At 33.4% G+C, this 12,254-nt stretch overlaps 1 protein-coding gene across 1 annotated transcript; it reads right to left on the bottom strand.

Moving 5' to 3' along the window:
• Positions 1–4,677: 4,677 nt before the first annotated feature.
• LOC149233319 (putative anthocyanidin reductase) lies at positions 4,678–6,564 on the bottom strand. Its single transcript, XM_089376716.1, has 5 exons — positions 6,346–6,564; positions 5,860–6,029; positions 5,571–5,774; positions 5,078–5,454; positions 4,678–5,000 (listed from the first exon to the last, which is right to left on the bottom strand). Exons 1-5 carry the CDS (start codon positions 6,470–6,472, stop codon positions 4,859–4,861), a joined length of 1,020 nt encoding a protein of 339 aa, XP_089232842.1. The 5' UTR covers positions 6,473–6,564; the 3' UTR covers positions 4,678–4,858.
• Positions 6,565–12,254: the final 5,690 nt, after the last annotated feature.

Below are 12,254 nucleotides of genomic sequence, written 5' to 3'. Positions count from 1 at the left end.
TTCCCTCTAAATTAATAATTAACTACCCATTTCTTTTTGCAACCCCTTCGCTTTCTTTTCCTTCTGCATGCAATTCCTAGACATTGAGGGAAAACTCTGCATTTTTGCGAGCAAATCTTCAGGCACTGAGCTTTGGAGCCCAGAAAGTCAATGTTTGGAGCTTTTCTCTGTGATTGAAGACTTTCTAAAAGATTTTCTATCAGAAAACAATGAAGACTCTATCAAAGAGCTTATTCATTACATTACAAAGCACATATATTTATACAAAATTCACTACACCTATTCACTTACTGCTATTTATTATTTATCTAAATCCGCCGACTATAGCTGCTCTACGCCGATTAACATTGATGACTCGCCGATTATCGCCATCATACAATCAGACGTGGATAATGTTCTAACACCTCCCCTTAATCATGACAACCTAAACTTTAACTTGCCTGCTAGTCTAAGTCTCGGCTAGGCTTACAACAAAACATTTCATTTCTGTCTTCTTATTAAAGGGTCCATGCTTGTTCCTTTTCCTTTGCTGGTGCAGTTTCATCTTCACCTTTATTGTCATAAGATAGTGATTGAGTTTCTCCTTTCTTGATTGCAGGGTAGCATTCTTTGTATTCAACATTGCTTCAGGTTCTTGGGACTTATACTTATCCTTAATGTTTGCAAATTTTTCAAGTTTTGTTGCTTCTTTCTGATTTTCAATATCTGCACACTCAAAAACAATGTTAGATTCATAAAAAAGCATATTGATTTTTGTCAGCGTGCTCTTTCCTTGGAAAGAGCTTTGCTTCCTTCATTTTTCTTTGTTGACATAGTTGATTGATTCACGTCTTCAACCTCTTTCATCAATTATGTTGCTGCAAACATGTTGTCTAGCATTTGATTTGTGTATGGAGGTAGGCAACTCTTCTCACCAAACAACAACTCATCAATAAGATGCTCTCCATGCATCATATTCAACCACTCATCATGGGATACATAATTGTCATCAAATTTGACTTCATAAATCTCTGCATCACAGAGAGTTTCCTTAATATCACATACTACTCTATTGTCAACTAAAGACATAATTTTAGCTTTAATCCCAATTATGATGCTTTCAAGACAATCACCTTTAGCAACAAATCCTTCATCAACTTCAGCGTTCTCACTACTCTCCATAGTGTATTTCATTTCAAGAATATTCCTAAATATTTTTGCATCACATATTTCACCAAATTCATACAAAAGACTAGACAAAATATTTTCATCTAACGCTGATATGATGAGAAACAATGCTACTGCACCTCTACTTTTATCAATGGAATTTATGGAAATTCCTTGAAAAAATTGCCATAAATTTACTGAACCAAACAATCCCTCCATTTTTATTGCCCAAAATTTAAAACTTTTACCAAATAAAATTTGCAGAACTGGCATTAATCGTTTCATTATTGCATCAGTGTCTTCGAATTCTTATATTTGATTCAGATCTAATTTTGGTTGAATCATTTCATATTCTTCTACAACTATTGCCATTTCATTCTTTCTCCTCACATGTTTCAATTCTCTCCGAGTCTGTCTCCTCTGTTGACCCATCACTCTACCATAGAGTCAAATTTAAAATAATTTGCAGGTAAGGCTTCGCTACAGGCTCCTTCTTGGTAGGAATACTTTATTCGTTGATTTAATCACAAAGCATCAGTCCACGCGACCAGTTACAACAGCTCCTTAAACACAGGCAGATCCCTAAGGCAGATCTAAAAACATTGAACCACTGGCGAACCCGCCACCCACTACGGCAGCAACAGGCCACACCAATCTTCAGCTCGGAAAATAGCTCAACTTCGACTCAACGCGCTGCCCAGCAATTCCACACACCAATCTTCAGCTCGGAAAACAGCTCAACTTCAACTCAACGCGTTGCTCAACAATTCCACACATTCGCAGCACTTCTGATAGTCATAACCAGGCCCTCAAGTCTCACAACACAGTGCTATTGATGCCTTGCAACTTCCACTGCAACTGCTCCTTTACACTCCACAGAGGATGCAACATATGAGTGCCTTCATCCATGGGCATCAGCTCAACCGACACTACAATCGAAAGTGACCCAAACCAAGGCTCACTACGCAACCATAAACCAGACCTTAGTCAACTGCAGAATGCGCCCACAGCTTTATGTTCCAACACCACTGCACCACTCACATCCTCGACCTTGTCTGCACCAGGCATCCACGCTCTCACTCTCAACGCAATAACACACTCTCACTCTCAATGCAACAACTTAATAGATCCACCCTCCACTGTGTATCCAAGCTTCGGGCTCCATGATTCAAGTGGCTCACCCTCAACAACTACACATGCTGTCAACGTTTCTATACTGCACTCAACTCAACGAGGATTTATTCCATAGCGGGTTGCCCTCTTTTCATGCCTCTTTCAACGATGATCACACAGTAGCTCAATGCTAGTTGAACCCTTAACCATGCACATATGCACTTATCCCACACCATATAGCAACAACGCGCAGCTCTACTACCTTAGAGGCTTACAAGCGGTCCCTCAACTTCACACGGTCTACACTTAACACAACACTCTTCAATAGCAGATGTTCATCTAGATACACAGCACTCCTCTAATTGAGATCCGACCTCACTCAGACACTACTGGGCCTTCCTCACAGCTTACCTGAGTTCTGATACCATATCAGAGAACAAAATCCACACAAAAATCTTACTCAACTATGGCTAAACATAGCTTTCGATCTTCAGCAACCACAGCCTAAACCCTCAGCTCCGATACCATATTAGAAAACAATGAAGACTATCAAAGAGCTTATTCATTACATTACAAAGCACATATCTTTATACAAAATTCATTACATCTATTCACTTACTGCTATTTATTATCTATCTAAATCCACCGACGATAGCCACCCTATGCTCACTAACATTGATGACTCACGGACTATCGCCGTCATACGATCTGACGTGATTAATGTTCTAACATTTTCGTATCATATTTTAATTGTGATTTTATCTAATTTGGATATGATGATTAGCTTGTGGTAATAACATTTTATTCCAGATTTATGTAAGTTTGCATTATTGTTAATTATATAGACTTTATTTATCTAAAGCGTAAAACAAGCGACAATAAAATTTGTTATTATTTTTTAGATTTGTATGGGTTTTAATATGAAATTGTAAGAATTAGTTTTATTTTTTAGAAAGGGTGTGAAATTCTAGAAGAAGCGAAATTTGTATAGATTTAATTCACTGAACAGTATATATATCAGACATATATATTATAGTGGGGCCATCAAACATATACAACATAATTATATCATGAGACTAAACCCTAATGAGATAAAAAAATTATCTCCAACCAAAAACCAAAAGATCTTCCATTAACTTAGTTTCATGGTTTTATGATTCTCTTATTTTATGTCAACCCTTCGAAATAAATAGTATCAACTAATAGAATTTTATTAGTTACGGGAACACATTCATTTACTCGGTCCTGGTGCTTGTTATGGCTGTCGCTTCTGCTATCTTTTACCTTGCGGATATTTTATATTGCAACGCTTTAAAATCGTAGTTACAAGCTTTCAAGCTTTTCGTGGCATATCTTTTTCATTAACGACCAATCAAATATTATCTATCATATTTCATATTGTTTTTAATTCTATACATTCATCCAGCTTACTGTCTGTTTAATCCAAAATGTGTTCAGAACTTCCATAAATGTTTAAACTTATATTTAAATTTTATATCATTTTTGAAGATATAACATAAGCTTTTTTAAGATAATATAACATAATTTTTTAAGATTTTCAAAATTTAAATTTATGCTTTAATATTTATTAGTAATTATATACTACTTTCCAACTTTTGCCCATCAATTTTACTTATTCCAATATTTATAATAATGTTGGACTGTTAGTGGTAAGTCATCAGTGCTTGCAATTAAAAAAAAATTAATATTATAAATGAAGTCATTTTCTTTACTTAGTTACTTGTTGTATGAGTTGATAACCAACTTCATTTATTATTAATATTGTTTTTGGATTGATATCAAATAAAATTATATAATCGAGTCTGCACATTTTTACTCTTATTTATTCAAACGTTGAATAAAACATAAATGATGGTGGACACTAACAACCCATGGTAAGTGTATTTATTTAAATCTTGTTTTTTTTAATCTTGGTAAGATTACATCTCATTTATCATATCAAACTTCTCAACCCTATCAACTGATTATTTAAATCTTGTTGCTATCGATTTTTATGCAAATATTTGATCAAACTAAGGTGGGTGGTAATTAATAGTAAACTATTTTCAAAAAAATTAATTTTTAGTGGTTTTCTATGAATCTTAACAATGAAAAACCAATTATATTTCAAATGAATAATTTTAAATATTAATAAAAATAATATAATTTTAAATTATATATTAGAATTTTAAAGTATAATAAAATATATTAAAATATATTAAATGTAAACAAATAAAAATATATTAAATATAGGCATAACTATACATTTTTTTTAAAAGCAAGTGAAAGGATGAGAAAACAGCTTATTTTTTAAATAAAAATTACAGAGAAAAGGATTATTTTTTTTTAATATAAAAAAACTGAGATTTTTTTTATTTTGTGGAAGAGAAAAAATCTTATAACAACTATATTCGCATCGAATTAAATAATCATTATATTAAATGAATTCATCTGAACCAATCGATCATTTACATTAATGATTTAACTGGAAAACTATTAATGGTTATTTTAACAGCTTGCACTGATTGCACTAAACATTCTTATTTTACGAGTGCCGCCATATTATTCAGTCGACAATAGAAAAAACACGCCTGACTAGTTAAACAAGCAATCCCTTCGTCTTCAGATATTCCACACCGTCATCGAAAATCCCGTCGATGCCAAATTTGAAGGAGAAACCGCTGTCCACCAACTTCTTGGACGAAGCGTGTACCTGTGGGACCGGTGGCATATCCTCAAACCTGTACAAACATTCCCTTACTCGTTATATAGAAATACTAATATAGAAATGCCATACTCTACACAGAGTCATACTCACTGGGTTGTCACATTGTACTGCGGATAACGTTTGGATAAGTAGTCTGCCAGCTGTGGGACGGAGATATTGACGGCACTGCAAATGTAGCGGCCCTCTGTAGAAGGGTTCTCCATCAAGAAAATATGAGCGCTGGATACGTCGTCCACGTGTACCAATCGAAGGGCGCCGCTTTTCCCCTGTATACCCTTCAAAAGTTCTAGGTTTTGTTGGTTGCCGGTGAGGAGGGAAAGGGTTACCGCCACTGAAGCGGGGACGTGGGGGGTAATGGCAAGTCCCGCCACCATCACAAGGATGATGGTGACCACATCCAGCCCTGGATTTTCTTTCCCGTATTGCAGCGCTGCTTGTTCTGCAAGCGTCTTGGAAACCGGATATGCCTGCAGAATTAACCATTAAACAACACTATTACACGCTTCATTTTGTCAGCAATACCTGCGAAATCTTGTAACGCTTTAAAATTTCCGGTGAGTATGGTGGTTAGTTATGTATGTACCCAGGAGGGAGGCTTATTAGTCCGCAGGAATTCCACATCTGTCCATTGGGTTTCATCGACGAACTGATTCTGCAGCTTCGATTCGTCAGTCACCATAACCGCGGCTGCAGACGATGTGACCACCACGCGCTTTACGGTGTTGGCCTTTGTGCAAGCCCGCAGAACATTAAGCGTTCCTTCAACTGCCGGCTTTATAACATCGTTCTACACAGCAGCAAGATCATGTTGCTAAATATCAATATCCAGAAGCATATATGTTTGGGAAAATCAAAGGGGCGAAGTTACCTACCTCGGGATCTTTAGGGGCGAAGTCGACAGGACTGGCTACATGAAAAACGCCATCACAGCCCTGGATGGCATCGTCGAAACTCCCTTCTTCCAGTAGATCCGCTCTGAAGAACTTCAGCTTCTCCGCAGCTTCTGGAATTTCCAGGAGATGTCGCACCTTTGCCTTGTTTTCTGTTGCCACCCAATTGTAAAATAAGCTACAATTCTTTCCCGTGACCGTTTTGACATATATTTGTTAGAAATTTGTTTCACTAGGATTGAAGTTCAGCCTAATTTTGATCAAGTTTATATCTATCCCAAAAAAAAATGAAAAATTGAGCAGAATTTTGAGGAACCAAATTCCAACAACAACAGAAATTAGACATTGAGAATGACGTTCAGTGAAATTTTGCCCAGTTTTATGTCTATTCAGAAAAAGGCGAAAAAAAGGAGCAGAATTTTGCGTGACCGAATTCCAACAACCGAAAGAGAATGAGATTGTGATCACCGGGGTCGCGCACTGTAGCATGGACAGTGTAGCCCTTCTCTAGTAAGCGCTTGACCAACCAGGAGGCAACGAAACCTGTCGCTCCCGTCACGCAGACAATGGCTGGTGGACGTTCTGCGCCGGACATTTTGAGGAGATTGTTGGTTCCTCCAATGAAATTAGAGATACAGAGGATGAGAAATAGAGGTCATAGGTTTCTCTCTGAGTGCGAGAGAGATATAAGATTGTCTACATAAAGAGGAGGAGGTCAGCTGATTATTTATTCCTCAGGTTTTTGTCGGTGCCTTGAGCAAGCTTGTTAAGCTCGAAAGAACCCCATGTGACTTTTACGGGGCTAGGTTCGACATTTTCTGGTTAATCTCTAGCTATCCATATTAAATTAATTATTGGTTTATTGTATTATGGCGATTTAGTAGGTCCATCATTATTGCTGTCTATATTAAGTTAATTATTGGTTTATTGTATTATGGCAAAATATTGAATCCGATGCATCAAGTCCGTCATAATTGTTTTTTTTACATTTTATTTATTAAATATTAGATTATTTTAATTTAATTAATAAGGAAAAAATATTTAATTTATTATATAATGTTTAAGTTAATTATTATTTCATTTTCATTTCATATATAGTAAATATTTATTAAAAATAAAAATAATAAATTAATGACCAACTTATTACATCATCTAATTTAACAATTGTTTTTTTGTTAAATGTAAATTTATATCATTATATTATATTCATATTATGTTGATTTTTTTGGAGTGTAGATTTCCACACTTGTGAGATATAGGGAACAATTAGTTCTTTTTTACAAAAATTGTGTGAAAAGAAGTTCACTTATTATCAAAGAAAAAAAAAAAATTTATAGATGGAAAAGGAAATGCATATAAGCAATTTATAAGGAGTGTTCCAAAAAAAACATCCAAAGACACTTAAATTATATTATTTGAAAAATTATTCTTTTATTATTCCAAAAAAAATTTATTATTATTATTATTTAAAAAAATATTAATAATAATATATTTATAAAGTTCATAATCTGACTTTTTTTCATGACAATTTTTTTTTTTTAACCAAAATCCTATAAACATTTAAAAAAAAACGGAGTTTAAGTTTATGATGATAACTTATTATTATTATTGATAAGAGCTTCTGGGATACTAAATAGAACCCCTCATGTTTGGAGTGAACACTTCACCCATCATGGTAGGAGAGTCATACTAAGAATAAATAGAGGATGAAGATAAATTCTAACCATTAAATAATTTAATGGCTTAGTCTAACTTGTAGACAAAATGATTTTTTTTTTTTTTTTTTTCTTGATTAATTTTAACCAAAATGGAACAAGGATTTTTAAAATTTTGAATTTAAGTTGTTTAATCTATAGAATTTGAGTGCCCTGTCAGTTTTTGAGGGTGTTTAATCCATTTATACATAATGTATTTTAAACTATATAAAGACACATTCTATCTTGAAATTGTATGGTAGGATTTTGATGAAAAAGGTTATTTCATTTATAGATTAGATTACACCTAATTTAATTAGTAATTGAGAATCGAAACAAATTAAATAAAAAAAAAATGTTAAAGTTGAATAAAGAATGGAAATGGATTAAGTATTTAAATTGTTTTGGTTAAATTTTACCAAAGAAAAGTAAATTAACAATAATTTAATTTATGTAGATTTGACTAAATTAATAAATATGGGATAAGATGGGAATAAGGGAATATAATTCGTAAGAAAAATGAGATTAGATATGTTGGAAAAAGTAATATTAGTTAAAAAAACTCGTTAATTAATTGGAAATAAATTATTATAAATAAAAATTAGATTTAATATGGTGGTAATAAGACAATATGGAATAAACAAAATAAATTGGTCAAATTAAGAGAAAATTAAAATTAAAAACAAACAAAAATTATAACCAGCTTAGATCCATCTTAACTTCAGTTCTAGCAGCGAGAAAGATCAAATTTCTCCGCATTCCAAAAGTGGTTAGCATATCAATGGACTATGTCACAAGATTCATAGAACTTTAACTTTGAGTTTGGAATTTTGGCAAACCGTCATTTTTTTTAGGTTCAGTCTCATAGCCATTGACAAAGTTCATAGATCAAAGCTCATAACCTCGTATCACTACTCAAGATTGTAAGTTATCGTTGCATTTCATGTCGGTGATTGATTTCTTACTATTTTATTGAAATCTTACTATTTTATCCTATAATTCATTATATATATAGACGAACCTAATGACGAACCTCATTCAAACCTCATCAAAAAATTCTAACTCAAATCGAACCTAATCATTGACAAACACAAACCATGTCACATTGCCAATAGATTCAGAGCACTTGGTAGATCTAGAGTTAAGATCCATATATGCTTATTTAATTCCCCCCTTTAAATGGGATATATTCTACATGAATTCCATAGAACAATACCATGGGTCATTTTTATTTTTATTAATTATTTTGCTATTTTGTTTTTATTTTACTTTTATTTTCTTTTATTTTTTTCACCGAGTTAAAATCTTTACATTATATTATGTTAATCTTTTTATTTAATTTTTATTTTTTAAGTCTATTTAATTTTATTTTTATGTAATTTGACTTAGTCAAAATGTTAAACATTACATTACAACATCTCTACCATACTAGGTTGGAGAGTCCCTCTTGGTGTAATAAAATTGGTCAAAATAAAAAATAAAATAATATTTAGAAAGGATAATATTAAGTAGTATTTAAGTGCAACTTTTAATGTTTTGTGCAATAAAATTTATCAAAACAGGAAATAAAATAATATTTAGAAAGGATAATATTAAGTAGTATTTGAGTGTGACTTTTTGAAGTTTTCAACAAATTTCTGAATCTGACAAAAAAAGCTATAGCCAAATCTTGATTTGTGTTATTTAAACTGGTTTTTTGACTGCATAGATGGATTCAACACCCTTAAAACCCATGGGGCACTTCGATTGTGAAGAATTCACCTATCAAACATGTCATTTTAATGAATCCCTCCTGGATTCTAGAAAAATTAGATTAGAAAATAAACTGGAAAACTATCCAAAAAGTCACACTTAAAGACTACTCTTAATCTTAATTTGTTTAATTTGGGTTAAGGAAGTAATAAATTAGATTTAAGGTACTAACAAATTATATTAAAGGTAATAACAAATTATATTAAAGGAATATAATGTGACAATAAATTTAATCAATACAAAAGCTTTTGAAAAATTATAGAAATAAATTATATTAGAGTGTGTGCTTAGAATATAGGATTAGAAAAGGAGGGATGAAGAGATTAAAAAGATAAAAGAAAAAGAATTAGATATAGAAAAGAACACTTAATAAGAAAAATAGAAAAATCTTAGAATTTATGAACTGAACGAAAAATGAGGGAAATTAAAAGAAAGGGAGCATAGGAGAAAGGGAATACCAGGAAGAAGGGCCAAAAGGTAGAGAAAGGAGAAGGGAAGGGGGAGAGAGGTTTAAGAAGGGTCAAGACTTTTATGGGAATTTGTTTTAGAGGATAGGAAATGGATAGTGGCTTTCCAGGATTGACTTAATTAATACCCATCATCTCGATTAAAATTATTAGGGTGATTTTCAAATTCTAGGGCTTCCCTAATGATGTCGAGAATTCTAGTAAAACATAACACACAATATTATAGAAACTCTTATCAACATCAAGTTTGTGACTGGGGAAATCTACATGCAAAATTATTACTATTATTTGAAAAGATCCTAATAATATTAATAATGAATCGAAAAGTATTATTAATGATATTATTAATAATAATATTATAAAAATATTTATTACTGAATTAATGTTGTTAAAATATTATAATAATAATAATTAATATTGTTATTTGAAACAATAATAATAATAATAATAATAATATTATTATTAACCATAGTAATATTATAAACAAACTCCGGATGTGCAGATTCATCAATGTTGATTTGATAAAAGATAAGCCCTGTTGGAGGAACATGAGGGTTGGAGAGGCTAGGGCAACAAAGCATTTGGATTGTTTCTTGATAAAAGAGGACACAGAAGCTCAAACTCCTTTCTTCAAACAATGGGTTGGCTCCAGAGGCGATTCTGACCACTTTCCTATATTTTTGGAGTTAAAAGGGGCCAGTAGGAACCTTGGTTCCCCTTTTAAATTTAACTCCTCCTCGCTAAAAGATCAGTCTTATAATAGCCTTGTTCAAGAGATATGGAGGCCACTTATCAAATCCCAGGGCTTTTCTCTTGCTTAGTCCTTTATGGAAAACCTAAAAAGATTGAAACATGCAATGATATCTTGGGCAAAGGAAAAATATTAAGGGATGAAGTTGTTTTAAAAAACATTGAGATAGAACTGGAGGCTTTGGAAAGCCTAGAGGGGGATGGGTATGAGACGAAAGAGAAAAAGGAAAGGATAAAAATTATGGAGGGTGAAAGGCATAGGATTCTAAAAGATATTGAAGAACAGTGGAGGCTAAAAAGTAGGGCTATATGGCTTGAGGCTGGGGATGAAAATTCCAATTTTTTCCAAAACTATGCAAAGGGCAGGAGGAATTCAAACACTATTTGGGAAATGAAAAAAGATGATGGAGGTTCGGCAAAGTCATTTGATGATTTGGTGGCTCTAGGTGTTTTCCATTTTAAATCTTTGTTCAAGGCTCCGTCTAAAGCCACAATAGCCGAAGTAATCTGGGTTGCCAAGGCTTTTCCAAGTTTTGTAGAGGAGGAAGACAATGATATTCTCTTGGCACCTATATCAAAGGGGGAAGTGGAAGGGGTTCTAAAATATATGCAAAAGGATAAGAGCTCGGGTCCTGATGGATGGACGATGGAATTTTACCAGCATTTTTTTGAGCTTCTTGGAGATGATTTTGCCAGGGTGGTGGAGGAATCCAGGATTAGAGGTTTTGTGCATGAGCCCCTCAACACTACTTTTTTGGCCTTAATTCCAAAATTCGATGATCCTCAGAGATTTGATGACTTCAGCCCTATCTCCCTTTGCAATTGCACTTACAAAATTATAGCAAAACAATTGCAAACCGTCTAAAACCTATCCTTTCTAAAAACATCTCCCAGGAACAGTTTGGGTTTCTAGATGGCAGGCAGATTCATGAAGCCATCGGTGTAGCCCAGGAATCTTTGCATAGTATCAAAAAAATTCAACAAGAAGGGAATGATTGTCAAAATTGATCTTTCAAAGGCCTATGACAAGATCAGTTGGATGTACTTGTGTCTTTTGATGACTCACTTGGGGTTTGACATTGGTTTTATTAATTGGGTCATGGGTTGTATATCAAATGTGAGTTTTGCAGTTCTTATTAATGGTGTTGCCTCGCCCTTTTTTTCCAGTCAGTGGGGCATCTGTCAGGTATTCCCTTTGTCCCCTTGTTTGTTCCTCTTTGCATCTGAAGTTTTAATCGAACTAACTCACACATCCATCAAAAGGGGAGAGTTCAAAGGAATTGAAGTTGTAAGAAATCTCTTTATTATTCATCTCCTCTTTGTTGACGATATCCTTTTGTTTTGTGATGGATCAATGATCTGAAAATTATATTTAAAATCAATATTAAGGTATTACATACTCATGTGTAGGAATGCCTATATTATTTAGTGCAATGGATCGAAAAGATTGTGAATAATATAGACAATGAACATTTATAAAACATAATAAACACACACATCAACACAACAAAATAATCGAGGAGTTCACCAGACTTCCTGGCTACATCTCCTGGTCCAACTTTCAATGTCAACCTCTATATTATGTCTTTAAGAGTATAATATTACAAATGTGAGCTCGAATAGAGTCTCAACACAACAGTTGCAAAACAACAGGGATTTACTCAAAATCCCTGAGTCTAAAAGAGTGCACAGACTCTCCCTCTTGCTCTCTGTC

The sequence above is a fragment of the Pinus tabuliformis genome, chromosome J (genome assembly GCF_031772625.1).
Source record: "Pinus tabuliformis cultivar Carrire ecotype Pingquan chromosome J, CPIR1, whole genome shotgun sequence".
NCBI lineage: Eukaryota > Viridiplantae > Streptophyta > Pinopsida > Pinales > Pinaceae > Pinus > Pinus tabuliformis.
The sequence above is the reverse complement of the archived record's forward strand: the minus strand, read 5'-3'. Positions and strand labels throughout refer to the sequence as shown.